General features: G+C 40.3%; 1 protein-coding gene and 1 long non-coding RNA gene across 4 annotated transcripts; one reads left to right on the top strand and one right to left on the bottom strand.

Moving 5' to 3' along the window:
• Positions 1 to 2919: 2919 nt before the first annotated feature.
• LOC123505435 lies at positions 2920 to 5093 on the bottom strand. Its single transcript, XR_006675129.1, has 2 exons — positions 3707 to 5093; positions 2920 to 3511 (listed from the first exon to the last, which is right to left on the bottom strand). It is a non-coding gene; the product is annotated as an uncharacterized LOC123505435 (long non-coding RNA).
• Positions 3445 to 15019, top strand: LOC123505433. 3 transcript variants are annotated; one of them, XM_045256714.1, is made up of 2 exons: positions 3445 to 3580; positions 13391 to 15019. In XM_045256714.1, the coding sequence occupies exon 2, from the start codon at positions 13840 to 13842 to the stop codon at positions 15016 to 15018; it is 1179 nt and encodes a 392-aa protein (XP_045112649.1). In that variant the 5' UTR covers positions 3445 to 3580; positions 13391 to 13839; the 3' UTR covers position 15019. The 3 variants fall into 3 exon arrangements, with proteins under 3 accessions (XP_045112649.1, XP_045112650.1, XP_045112651.1); XM_045256715.1 differs by lacking the exon at positions 3445 to 3580 and adding an exon at positions 11761 to 12222; XM_045256716.1 differs by lacking the exon at positions 3445 to 3580 and adding an exon at positions 11761 to 12382.
• The last annotated feature ends 230 nt before the right edge of the window (positions 15020 to 15249 follow it).

Raw genomic sequence — 15249 nt, 5'->3', positions numbered from 1 at the left:
GTTCACTGAATTCATTACCTTCATAAAATTAACTGTGTGCCACCACACACAGGGAGTCAGGTCACACTATGGCATCTGCATCACCAAACTACTGCCTTCACACATGGGAGAGTACACAACTATTCTCTCCATATGACAACACCAACACAAGTTATTCCTACAGCCAGAGCAACCATGACCCATAGCAAGGCATTAATGCAGACTGAGGACCACACCAACACTTGTCATCCATGAAGCCAGTACAAGTACTGTTCCCTGACTATTAGGAGACACTACCCATGGGGATGTAAGGATGTAGGAAAAGGAAAAATCTTCTGCATTGAAGTTATCTTGTTAGAATGGATTTTTGTATGTAAAGGAATAAAACTGTTAATAAAGATTTATCATATGTTATTTGCTTAATTTGTTTCAATCCAACCAAAGATCTTCAACAGTGCTAAAATATAAATCATAAGAATGCATGTTAACACAATAAAGTTAGTGGAGGGGAAGGGTAGTGTATCTGCTAGAGACAAAAACTGTAAGGCAGCACAAAGACCACTAATGGAGGCACACTACTGATACCACTCATGCCTCATTATTACCTGACTATCTAGTGTGTGGCAGTACATACATCTGTCTGCCAATTAAATGTCCCTTAGCAGCCTGTTGGTTTTATGAGCAAACCAATACACAGTGAACTGTTTGCCACAATTTCAGGTAGGTCATACATACTGACAGGTGAAAGGTAAAGTTGTGGTTGTACAGGGCACTTCAATGGTCTGAGTGGATTCTGGCTGCTCATAACAGTTCCAGAGCAGCATGCAGTGTAGCTTGAATGTGCTGAGGAACACAGATTATTTTAATCATGTGGTTCTTACACATGGGGACTTTACATATCATGAATGACAAATTTTTTCTCTTATTTCATTACTATACAGTCAAGGGAATAAACCTGGGTAAATCAATATCAAATATTTCTCTACTTTCTGTACTATACCAGGCTACTAAAACCTGACCTTGTTATTTACCTACTTGTCAATCAGTAATAATCTGTGTGGAGACATATCTGCTGAGTGTGTGTGTGTGTGTGTATTTACCTAGTTATAGAGTATGTTACAAGGTTTAAGTGGGACTCATAGTGACCTGTCTCCTTAAATTTGTGCACACTTTCTGCTGTTACAATCTCATCACTAATCCATTCCAGATGTACACCGTCCTACGTGGAAAACTGAACTTCTTAATGTTCCTCGGACACTGACTTTTCATGATCTTAGAATATCCTCTTGTTTGCCTATCCCAATCCTCCTCCATCATTGTTACCAAGTCTTGTCTATCTTTTCCATACAGTGTATTAACTTATACATTGTTATTAGGTCACTTCTTTCCCGTCTATCCTTCAATCTCATCACTAATCCATTCCAGATGTACACCGTCCTACGTGGAAAACTGAACTTCTTAATGTTCCTCAGACACTGACTTTTCATGATCTTAGAATATCCTCTTGTTTGCCTATCCCCATCCTCCTCCATCAGTGTTACCAGGTCTTGTCTTTCTTTTCCATACGGTGTACTAACTTATACATTGTTATTAGGTCACTTCTTTCCCGTCTATCCTTCAAGGTTGCTAATTCCATTTCCTTCAGTCTTTCTTCATAGGGAAGATCTCTTATTTCTGCCAATATGGTGGCCAGACCACTGCTGCATATTCCAGTCTAGGTCTTATCACAGTGGTTATAGGGCCATATTTATAAAAGGTGCCTAGGACAAAAACTTTGCCTAGGATGCATATTTTGCCTAGGAAACATTAGGATCTACTTATAAAAGCTTTTGCATTCTAGGAATTTGCCTAACACGAGAAATTCCTAGGTCAAGTGCGGAGGTGGCCTAGCGGTGCTGAGTAGCGCCAAGGACAGTAAAACATGGCGCCGCAACAAGACCACAGACGTCACCTGAAGAATTTTCCTCCTCGGAAAGACGTGCTACGTGATTATAATAACAAAAAACTCGTCAAGATGAATTGCTTGGATCGTACACTAGTCACATTTGTGACAGACATGTTACGAGATATCCTTCAAAGTCCAACACAAAGGAACACCTGACATGGTGATTTTACTAAGGTGAGTAACAATTATGCTGTATCAGTGTATTGTGGAGCTGTAAAGCATGAATATTAATAAAACATTCACCATGTTTTCTTTTTTTCAAATGGGTGAAAGGAATTAGTAAAAGAAACCAATCAGGTTTTAGAAATAGGATAGGACACATGACAATGGATGTAGCTCGAAAAAACTATGATATGCATAACATGTAGGTAGATATTCATTCTCTAACATAGTTGTGAATGGGCTGAGTAAACATGTAATTGCTGAGATGAGTAGCTTTAAAAGACTATTGGATGAAAGTATGGATAAAATTAATATTGGATTATTTCAAGGGTGGTAAAAAGGAACTGCCTTGTGTACACCATATGGCTGAATGTATGAAGTGTACTGAAGCAAATAATATATTATCATGTCATTAATTGTGAAGCAAATAATATAATCTGATCCAACCTAACTGTTTAATCCAAACAAAGTTAACCTAACCCAACATAACCTAACTAATCTTAACCTTAACAAATTGAACCTAACCAAAGTTAATGTAATGAAACTTAACTCAATGTAACTTGACCAAAGATAACCTAACTCAGTTTTATATGTGCAACTAAACTTACATAACCCAATTTAACCTAACTAAACTTAGCCAAACCAAGTTTAATCTAGCCAGACATAACCTAACCAAGATATTTCTTCTAATATAAACACTGAATTTTGCTTTCTTATCAGTTCAGAACCACTTTACATAAATTGCTTTAGTTGGAATTAGGTTTACATATTGCTGGATTATTTTTTTACTTTAATTTTTTTTCCCAAGATAGGTAGTGAATAATGCTAAGGTGACACATCACAATGTTTTATACTCTGTTAAATACCACAGTCCTTTCATGCAGCGGTGTAATGAGAGATAGATTTACATAGGGCGAAACCTGGAAATGCTGCGCATGAAAGTAATTAAAATGTGATATTAAGCATTTGTGTATTATGTATACATATTATACATACATCAACTTTAAATCATTATTTGTATGCCTTCAATGTTGCAAATTCTAAAATAACGGGTCTGAACACCAATACTCTCAGTAGCCTCGCTTGTGCCGCCCACTGAGAAATGTGCTGTTCGTGGCATTTGCCTTGATTACGCCTCCTTATTACATCGCCACGGTTACCATACAAAATGTAAATAAAATAATGTAATATTACTGAAAGAGGAGATGGGAAAGAATTACTTTTTTTAATATTTGAGCTAGTTTATATTGCATATCAACATATTAAACCCTATCTATTTTTCTCTTTCTCAGACAGGTGATGAAACTCCTCAAATGTCATCTTGGCAAGATTCTGCAATGATGCAGAGGATGGGTGCACTGGAAGTTATTGTCCCTCTGCAGCAGCTCGATGTTCTGGCTTTCCTGCCATAGCTCGCTGTACTAACTGTGGGAAAGTGGAGGATACTGAATGTTTCTGACACTTAAGAGAGCATATTTTTGTTATAATATGCAGGTGTGTGTTATTTGAACCCTACAGTACTCGACAAAAGTACGCGGCAACCACAAACACACGACGAATTCATGGAGCAAAGGCACAATTACTTATGGAAAATTATACATTCAAAGCATTTCTACTCACTTAATATTTTGTAGGGTGACCTTTGCGCTTCAACACAGCCTTAAGACGACGTGGAAGGGATGCAGCAAGATTGTGAAGATGTCTGGAGGGGATATTAATCCAGGCGTCACGAATGGCTGCCTCCAACTTGGGTAGTGTACTGACGTCCCGGCCCTGCAGATGTTTGATAATGTGCCACAAAATTTTATATTGGGTTTAAATTGGGACTGTTCCCTTGCCAGTTTTTTTTTTTTTTTTTTTTTTTTATAAACACCACAGTCACTGAGCCAAGTTGTTATAGATTTGGCAGTGTGGGCAGGGGCACCATCCTGTTGAAACACTCTGGCCCCTAACTTGTCAAATGCATCTGGCAAATGGTCACTGAGAAGCTCCAGGTACACATTCTGGTTAACTCTAATGCTTCTAGGCAGCACAACTAAAGGGCCTAAACCACTACCAGAAAAGCATCCCCATACCATCAACGAATCCAGGAATTTGTCAGTGTTTTTCAGATATCAAGGGTCAAGAGGATCACTTCCTTGACGACGGTAGACATGGCTTCCTCTGTTGCATGTAACATTAAAAGTGGCCTCATCAGACCACAAAACATTCAACCAGTCCTCTTCACTCCATGTTTGATACTTCTTTGCAAAATGAATGCGCTTTTCTCTCTGTCTACGTGTAACAAGGGGCTTGCGCACAGGCTTGTGGCTGGTGTAGCAAAGTTCATTTACTCGGCGTGATACAGTCCTTACTGAAACTTCTCCTAACACCCCAGGGTTCTGTTCCTTCACTATTCTGGCTGTAACATGAGGACTTTTCTCAAGGGCACACTTGATAATTGTCAAAGATCTTGAAGATGTTTTTCTAGGCCGTCCTGAACGTTTTTTGGGGGCTGGAGTTTGCATGCATCCGTTTTCACAAAAGCGCGCGTACCACTTCTGCACTGTTGATCTAGCCAGACCAAGATAGTCACTCACTTCTTTAGTTTGGTGGCCAGCTTCCTTCAGAGCAATGATCTGGGCTATGGTATCCTGTCCCAACTCTTTGCTATTAGCCATAATAAAATCACTGGCTATGGAAATCCACCCAGAACTTTGAAAAGAAATTCTACGGATTAGAAAACAATCAGGCAGCTTATGTCCCCTCAATATGGCAGCCTGAGGCTACACTACTATGCTACACTGACCACTCGTGGCGGGCCAGTACGTATCCTAAATCCGTTACCTCAGGACTGCGGTGACGTCACACTATTGCCATATAGTCGTCATAATTATTTTCAAATCCTCATAATTCTTTCCATGCAATGATTTCGCGGATTGCTGTGTCGCGTATTTACGGTCGCCGCGTACAAAATTTTGTCAAGTACTGTACACTTAACCCAATCGCCCCGGAAGTTAGAAAACACACACCACACTCCATCCGGGCGGCCCGTGCGCGCCAAGATTTGAAGCTTTAGTATTGAATAATCAATGTTTTAGCCATAAACTCAATATATTCATCACATACTATATATCAGGATGTGTAAAAATATTTGTATGTTACAATACACTTCCCATTACTATGCTAAAAAGGAAAACAATACAAAATTTTACTTTTTATATTTTATTACGTTTTTTTTTATTACAATTCGGGAGATTTCTCCTTGAATCTCTTGGGTGGTGGTAAAAATATTTGTATGTTACAATACATTTCCCATTGCTATGCTAAAAAGGAAAACAATACAAAATTTTACTTTTTATATTTTATTACGTTTTTTTTTTTTTTTTATTATAATTCGGGAGATTTCTCCCTGAATCTCTTGGGTGGTAGTGCTGTGATGGCGGAGGTGGAGGGCTGTGGGGGAAAGGCATAAGTGGAGGGCTGTGAGGGAAAGGCGGAGGTGGAGGGGAGTGCTGTGAAGCCGGAGGTGGAGGGCTGTGAAGGAAAGACGAAGGTGGACGGGAGTGCTGTGAAGTCGGAGGTGGAGGGCTGTGGCCTGGTAGCAATCATGAATTGCCATATTTCTGTCTGTACAGATAGCCTAAAGCGTCTTCTATCAGAGTGAAGCATCTCATTTGCGGTAAACACTGTTATTTATTATTGAAAAGAGTCCCCTAATATATCTAGCATTTGCATGCCAGTATGTGTAGCAAATGGCAACATATACCTGTCATGCAAAATATACATTATTTCAAACGCGAAATAAATTGCGCGCGCGAGAGAGAGAGAGAGAGAGAGAGAGAGAGAGAGAGAGAGAGAGAGAGAGGCTGAGAGCTTCGATATGTCAGCACACACACACACACACACACACACATGGAGAGACTAAAGGCATTGGATCTACCAACCTTGGAGCAGAGAAGAGAGAGAGGGGATCTGATACAAGTTTATAAATTGATTAACGGAATGGATGAAGTGGATAATGAGAAACTGATCCTGAGAGAAGAATATGACTTTAGAAGCACAAGATCGCATAGTAAGAAACTAAGGAAGGGACGATGTCTGAGAGATGTTAAAAAATTTAGTTTCCCGCAAAGATGTGTTGAGACTTGGAACAGTTTGAGTGAGGAAGTGGTATCAGCAAAGAGTGTACATAGTTTTAAAGAAAAATTGGATAAGTGTAGATATGGAGACGGGACCACACGAGCATAAAGCCCAGGCCCTGTAAAACTACAACTAGGTAAATACACACACACACACACACACACACGACGACAACTTCACTACTTAAGAGAGTGTTCAATATTGAATGTAAAGTAGATAAACTGATAAAGGAGAAGATGGAAATGAAAAGAGAATAAAGAACAGGAAATGGAGTTTATAAGACTGAGAGAAAGGATAAGAAAAGTGGAAGAAAATGAAGCTAGGCTAAGAGCGGAAAACGAAGAACTAAAAAAGGAAGTAGATGGAAGAAGGACTCGGTAAAGCCGAGAAAGAAACGGAGAAGCTGAAAGATCTAGTAAACAAGGAAGAGGAAAGAGTACAGAACGTGATTAAAAAAGAAGTACAAGCATGGAGAGTCCAAGATAAGAAAGATAAGGCCGATTTTCAGGAGGTGATTCAAGAACAACTTAAAGAAAAAGAAGAAAATATGACAAACAAAATTATAGGAGTCCTCAAGACAAAAGAAAATCTAGTTAGAGAAATTGCAGAAAAAAAGAAGAGTGTAGTCGTATTTGGAATAAAAGAAAAAAATATAAAATATAGACCAAAAGAGAAAAAGAAGAAATGAAATCAGTCAAAGACCTACTGAAGAATCTTAATGATGAAGATAGGCAGAACTTGGAAGAGGAAGTAGAAGAAATAAACAGAATGGGACCATATCAAGAAGGAAAAACGAGACCAATTAAAATACTACTAAAATCACAAGCAGCAACAGAAGAAATATTATATAGAACAACAAAACTTAGAGAAACAGAAGGCTGTAAGGATATCTATATAAAGAAAAATAGAAATGAGGAAGAAAGGAAGAGATACAATGAACTGGCAGCAGCAGTAAGGAAAAGAATAATGAAAGGTCAGAAGAGGAGAAGAAGGCATTTTTTTGGAGAATTCTAGGAGACAGGATAAGGAAATGGTATATAAACGAGAAGGAAGAGAAAAAAGTGGAACAAGTTTAACTAAAAATGATGAAGGCAAAAGACTAAAAATGATGTATACGAACACAGACGGGGTTTTATCAAGTAAATTAGAATTAAGAGATTACATAAGGAAAGAAAATCCCGATATTGTATGCCTGGCTGAAACAAAACTAAATGAGGCAATCATAATAGATTTGGATAATAGGTATAATGTATGGAGAAGAGACAGAGTGGGAAAAGGAGGAGGAGGAGTCATGATAATGTTAAGGAAGGAGATAAACCAAGTGGAATGTGGGGAAGGAAAAGCAGAAGTATTGTATATTAAGATGCATATTAATAAAAAAGAGTTAACAATCATTGTAACATATGTGCCACCAAAAACAAATTCATGGACCAATCAAGAATATAAAGACATGATAGATGACACAATAAGGAGTCTAATGAGAATCGTTAAAGAAAGGAGAAAAGTGATATTAGTAGGAGATTTCAACTGTAAAGAAGTGGACTGGGAAAATTATGAAAGTGGTATGGGGAAGAAGCCTGGGAGAAAGATTCTTGAACCTAATGATAGACAATATGATGGACCAGAGTAAAGGAATGCACAAGATTCAGAGGAAACGACGAGCCGGCGAGATTGGACCTAGTTTTTACAAGGGTATACAAATGAATGACGATATAAGATATAAGTGCCCATTGGGAAAGAGTGACCATGCAATATTAGAAATAGATATAGAAGAAGGAAAGGAAGATAGAGACGATTCATACAAAGGAGACCGATTAAATTACAGAAAGGCTGATATTGAGAATCTCAAGAACTATTTTAAAACGTAGACTGGGAGGAGATGGAAAACTCAGAGACAATGCAAGACAAATATAACTTATTTTTGGAAATATACAAAACAGGAGTCAGGAATATGTCCCAAAATATAGACCAAAAGAAGAAGGAAAGAAAGATTGGTTTAATGCAAGGTGTGCTAGGGCAAAGGAGAAAAGAGATGGAGCATGGAAAAGGTGGAGGAGAAATAGGAATCCAACAAACAAGGAAAACTTCAAGGCAGCAAGAAATGAATATGTTAAGGTGAGGAAGGAAGAGGAAAAGAACTTCGAAAAAGATATTGTCGAAAAATGTAAGGAGCAACCAAAATTGTTCTATAGATTCATAAATGGAAAAATTAGGCAAAAAGAAACAATAGAAAGGTTAAAAGGAGAGAACGGGATGGTGGAAGACCCAAAAAGTATGGCAGAACTATTAAATAAAAAATTCAAAGGAGGTCTTTACTAAAGAATCCAAATTTGAGAGGCCACAGGGTAATAGAGAGACAATCTATATGAAAGAGATTAAAGTAACCAAGCTTGAAATAAAAGAGTTAATGAAGGAACTGGATGAAGAGAAGGCAATGGGACCGGATGAAGTCTCAGGCAGAATACTGAAAGAATGTAGGGAAGAACTAGCAAGTCCTATATACAACATCATAAAATGCTCAATAGAAAATGGAACAGTGCCAGTAGAATGGAAAAGAGCTGAGGTGGTTCCCATATATAAGAGCGGAAGGAAGGAAGAACCTTTAAATTACAGACCGGTATCACTAACTAGTGTAATATGCAAGATGTGTGAAAGAATAATAAAGAAACAATGGATCGAGTTCCTTGAAGACAACAAATTAATATCAAATAGCCAATTTGGTTTTAGAAAAGGACGGTCTTGTGTAACTAATTTATTGAGTTTCTATTCTAGAATAGTTGATAGAGTACAAGAGAGAGAGGATGGGTTGACTGCATCTATTTGGATTTAAAAAAGGCGTTTGACAAAGTGCCACACGCAAGATTACTGTGGAAGTTAGAGGAGAAGGGTGGCTTAAAAGGAAGCACATTGAGATGGATAGAAAATTATTTGAGGGGGAGAGAAATAAGGACGGTAGTTAAAGATATGAAGTCCAAGTGGAGAGCAGCAGAAAGCGGAGTGCCACAGGGGTCAGTATTGGCACCAGTACTTTTCCTCATTTATATTAACGACATGCCAGAAGGAGTGAACAGCTACATAAATTTGTTTGCGGATGATACGAAACTGTGCAGAGTTATAAAGCAAAAGGAGGATTGTGAAATACTGCAAGAAGACCTAAATAAGATCTGGGAATGGAGTAAGAAGTGGGAAATGGAATTCAATGTGAACAAAAGCCATGTCATGGAAATGGGAAAGAGTGAAAGACGACCTGTGGAAATCTATAAGATGGGAGATGGAGTAGAACTGGAGAAAGTCAAAAGGAAAAGGACTTAGGAGTGACGATGGAAGAAAACAATCAACCAGTAAGCCATATTGATAGAATTTTTAGAGAAACATATAATTTGCTAAGAAATATTGGAGTAGCATTTCACTACATGGACAAAGAAATGATGAAGAAATTGATAAATACTATAATAAGACCCAGATTGGAATATGCAGGAGTAGTGTGGACCCCTCATAAAAGAAACACATAAGAAAATTGGAGAGGCTACAAAAATGGCTACAAGAATGGTCCCAGAACTTGAAGGGATGACATATGAGGAGAGACTAAAGGCTATGGATCTACCAACCTTGGAACAAAGAAGGAGAGAGGAGACCTGATACAAGTCTATAAATTGATCAATGGAATGGACCAAGTGGATAATGAGAAACTGATCCTGAGAGAAGAATATGACACCAAGCACAAGATCGCATAGTAAAAAGCTGAGAAAGGGAAGATGTCTGAGAGATATAAAAAAATATAGTTTCCCGCAGAGATGTATTGAGACGTGGAACAGTTTAGATGAAGAAGTAGTGTCTGCAACGAGTGTGCACACTTTTAAAGTAAGATTGGATAAGTGTAGATATGGAGACGGGGCCACACGAGCATAAAGCCCAGGCCCTGTAAAACTACAACTAGGTAAATACAACTAGGTAAATACACACACACACACACACACACACACACACACACACACACACACACACACACACACACACACACACACACGAAAACCTGCAAAAAACTACGAATGGAAACACTGAGAGAGAGAGAGAGAGAGAGAGAGAGAGAGAGAGAGAGAGAGAGAGAGAGAGAGAGAGAGGAGGGGGGATAGGATTATCACCTAACATGTGAGACTGATAAGTTCTCTCTCTCTCTCTCTCTCTCTCTCTCTCTCTCTCTCTCTCTCTCTCTGTAAGCTGGTGGCTGTGGCTGCTAAAGCTGACGAAACAGAGAAAAAATAAACCTTCATGCGAAAACTTAGGGCCGTACCAAGAGTCGCGAAGGCCAAGGCACGGACCTTCCCTTCGACCAGCAAGGCAAAGCCTTCACCCTTACCTCCAATCCGTACCAAGAGTCGCCGTGGAAGGTAGGGCCGCGAGAGGTCTGCCGCTAGCATGAGTTGATAACAGTTGTTTCGGTATTGGTATAACTGTAATCCGGATTGGAGGTTCACGAACGACAACAAAACCACAGTGCGCGCTACAAGAATGGAGGGAAGAAGCTGTGACCGGGCCAAACCACTCACCAAGTCATTTAATGACATTAACATTTTTTAATATTAAGATATTTATAGCTAAATAAAAATTCAAGATTTTAGCATCACCTGGTGCTCAGAGAGAAACTGACAATATGAAAAAGAGGCAGGCTCAGGTAGTGAGTAACAAGCCCACATGTGATCAGAGTTATTGAATATCTGTGTCCTCAAGCATTCCTTATTGAAACCTGGCTTGCCACACACTTTAATAATTTTTCTTCTTTTCAAGTTTTGTATATGTATGTTCTGAATGTTTATTGTTGTTGCTCAATTTCACTATGTATTTATAACAGGTTTATTCAACAACTTTACAGACTGCAGTGTTTTCATAATTTCCAAAATTCTTAACTTTCTTTTTTTTCTGTATCCTTCCATTATCCCTAAAGTGGTAATTTATCATTTGTTTGGAAATCACTGTCTTACAAAATCCATATCAAGAAGCAGTGGTAGTTCATTACAATTGTAGAGTTAACAAATTTGTATTCTTTGGGATCTGCTAGACCACAATTTGTATGCATTATCATTAAAAATTCCATAGTTAACACATTAGTATAGTCAATCATGAATTACATTAATCATGGCCTGAAATAGTTTGGATACAGGACTATACATCTTGAGAACTACTTACAATACTGTCAGTATACCTAGACTTAAATCCTTGCACATCACACCCAACTCAGTGAAAAGTTATCTGTTGACTTAGCTTTAACATTATTGCACTCAATGCTTATGTCACTCACTGTCTTTGTTGAGAGAGAGAGAGAGAGAGAGAGAGAGAGAGAGAGAGAGAGAGAGAGAGAGTTTGATAAGAAGTCCTGGGTTAGTGTGAAGTGGGGTGCTTGTGAAATTCTCTGTCTACATCCCTACATACATCTTTGGGGTTTTGTTTTAAACCTGCTTATACAGGCTAGTATTTACCTTGTGACTGGCTTTTCTTTGCATACTTTGACAGCCTTCTGTCTGTTGGCAGTTCACCAGTCACTTCCTATTCTCCATTAACCCATGCACATATTTGGTCTTTAATAGGCTTGGATGATGAGCTCACTAAAGAAAATATTTATTACCATGAAATAAACAGTGTAACTTTCCTGACAAACGAAAACAAGCTTCATAAAACAGCTAGGTGGCGAGCTTTCTGGATCCACTGCGTCCTTCACCTCGCGATTTTAAGGCGATCCTTCACTATTATAAAAAGAATAGTAACTTACATGGAAACATAACTATCGGTTTTCTGAGATTGAAAATATTACTTGATGTTGATTTTAGTTCATACTATTTGTTGGTTACTCCAGCTTACGAAAATTATGAAATATTTCTTCAAAGGTCATGTGGAAGACACGAGGGCACCCATGCCTTCCCTTCGACCTTCCCTCTGCTCTTCGTTCCAACAATGACAGCGACTCTTGGTACCACATTACCTTCCCTTCTACCCTCGACCTCAAACCTTCGTGACTCTTGGTACGGGCCTTATTCTTGTCTGCGATATAATAGTTACATATATTCATTTTCCTAGATCATATACATATCTAAGAAAACGAATGGCTGCTGGTTTTCTTGGGTACACTCATCTAAAACGCTTATGGCCCGCAAGACGTAATAATACGTCCCCGGACTGGAGGTAAGGCTTCTGGACGTATATATACGTCACCGGACTGGCGCGCGTAGCCACCATGACATATATATACGTCCCCGGACTGAAGAGGTTAATGATGATTGACTGCAATATAACCATACAAGGACTGAATTAACCAAAACACAAGAACTAGGTGTATGTCCCTAATAAACCTTGGTATCAAGTTTACAAATCTGCACTTCCAAAACTAGTCTGTTACTGCATGTGTATACAATTATTTTTTGTATCTATTTTGTATTTGAGTGAAATTATTTGGTCCAATATGAAAATAAAATCTGTAAAAAAATAAACAAGAAATTAAAATTTCTACTCCCATGATCTTCAATATACTGCAAATTATGAGGACCATCAATATGTTACTTAGCAGTTGGTAGAAAGAAAAAAAAACTTGTTTACATATGAATAATGAAAGGCATAATGAATCTCAAATACCAATGTATAGTAGCAAACTTATATCTTTAGAAAAAAGACCTACCCTACAGGAACATTGGTAACAGCTGTTGGTTGTTCCCATTCACAGGCATTCTCAACACCTGAAACTGAGGTGTTGTTATCCCCAATCACGATCAGAAGTTTGTCTTGAATTAGGATATAAACAGGAACTGTTCGTTTCCTGTCTCCTGAAAAAAGTACATAATCTTACTAATCTGATGTCATATACTTTTTGCGGATACTGTGTGTATATATATATATATATATATATATATATATATATATATATATATATATATATATATATATATATATATATATATATATACTGGAAAAGGTGGAAGCTCGAATTATATATGTATATCAATTTTAATGCAAGTTTAATTTTTGAGTTACTTGTGTTAACTTAAGGATGTAAAAATTCCATAACTAAGAAAGTAATGATTCTGTTTTGTAATCATGTGCATTGTGTATAATTTGTTGCATATTAATTATTTAAGATCATAGCAATACACTACAAATTTAGAATAAACTAAACTTTTTTCCTATTTAATTGAAAAGATTCGTCACTGCGGCAAGCCACTCTAGCACCGAAGCCATGAATGCGATAAGACTGCCTGCCGATGACCACCATCTCCCGCTGTCCCTGCCCCACTCTCAGTCCCCAGCAAGGTCATCTGCCTCTGCTGCTGCACTTGACAGTCAGGAACCTGCCCCCATGATGGAAGAACAGGAAATGACCATTCCCTCTTCAGGTGAGGAGGCTGTTGCACGTAGGATCCGTCTGCGGTTCCCAGGTGACTGTCCCCTTACTACTACGGCACGGAAGTATGAGTGGTACATAGGTCTCCTTCGTCAACACCCTGACGCTTCACCGTTGTTCAAGAAAGGTAGGAATGCCCCCTACATCACCCTTATAGACAGGCCAATGTCTGCCAAGGTGACGAGTGACGGTTTTAACGGGGTTATTTTGGACACTTTTGAGAGGCAGTCGCGTGTTGTCATTATTCATGATGTGCCCACATATCATTATTCATGATGTGCCCACATATGTGAATGTCAACCTAATAGAGGAACCTGAGGGCTTTCTCTGGCTGAAGAGGCGGACTGTTGGCGGGGCCTCTCGTCCACAGCTTCTCGAGGCAGTGCGTGGTGTGATACCACAGATGGTGAGGTTCACAGGAGTGTATGGCCAGAAACATGTCACTGCTTACGCTCCAGAACCTGACCTGTGTCGCCGCTGCAGCCGGTGGGGGCACAAGGCATGGAGGTGCAGGGCGGCCCATCCTCGCTGTCGCTACTGTGCTGCCTCTCACGACTCTGATGTGTGCTTCCAGAAAATATCGCAAGGCCTCAAGTTCCCTCCCAAGTGCTGCAACTGTCTGGGCTCCCATAATGCCCAGTCTGGTGACTGCCCCTACAAGCCACGTTCACCTGGGGCCTCGCGTGGGCAGCCCTCTGTTGGTGAAGCAGCTGGTGACCAGCCGACCATCTTCAAGCCTGCACCACCCCCAGTGGGGAATGCTTGGGGTCACGCTGCTACTGCCTCAGACTTCCCCGCTCTGTGCCCTCCCTCCAGGACCACTACTGCCAGTCTTGCTGTTCCTCCTACTCCCACACCCAAGCCAGGGGATGCGACAGGACCCCCTGATGCCAGCACCCATGCCCTGCTTCAGGATCTGCTTAGTATGGTGGCAGACCTTACCACACAAGTGACCAGCATTGATGCTCGTCTTGGCAAGCTGGAAGCACAGCAGTGTTCTGTACAGGCGGGTGCCTCTGCCTGCAGTACTGTGCCCCAGGGCTCCAAGCATGACCATCCTCAAGCCTCCCCTGGTCCTGAAGAAGCTGCATCAGTGCCTGCTGAGGACTCTGACAAGCATGGGCCCTCCCATTCCCCAGAGCATGCCACGTCTTCTCCTGCTGAGGGTACTGACAGGAAAGGTCCCCTCTCTACTCCTAAGGAAACATCGGCCGCTGACAAGGTAACTGCTATGGACTGTGCCCCAGTGGTGTCTGCAACATCTGCTGGCTCCTCCACCCCACTCCAGAACACCCTTGCTCTTGGGTCACGCTGCTACTGCCTCAGACTTCCCCGCTCTGTGCCCTCCCTCCAGGACCACTACTGCCAGTCTTGCTGTTCCTCCTACTCCCACACCCAAGCCAGGGGATGCGACAGGACCCCCTGATGCCAGCACCCATGCCCTGCTTCAGGATCTGCTTAGTATGGTGGCAGACCTTACCACACAAGTGACCAGCATTGATGCTCGTCTTGGCAAGCTGGAAGCACAGCAGTGTTCTGTACAGGCGGGTGCCTCTGCCTGCAGTACTGTGCCCCAGGGCTCCAAGCATGACCATCCTCAAGCCTCCCCTGGTCCTGAAGAAGCTGCATCAGTGCCTGCTGAGGACTCTGACAAGCA

This window comes from Portunus trituberculatus, chromosome 18 (genome assembly GCF_017591435.1).
Source record: "Portunus trituberculatus isolate SZX2019 chromosome 18, ASM1759143v1, whole genome shotgun sequence".
In the NCBI taxonomy this organism is placed as follows: domain Eukaryota; kingdom Metazoa; phylum Arthropoda; class Malacostraca; order Decapoda; family Portunidae; genus Portunus; species Portunus trituberculatus.
This window is presented reverse-complemented; position numbering and strand designations above follow the sequence as displayed.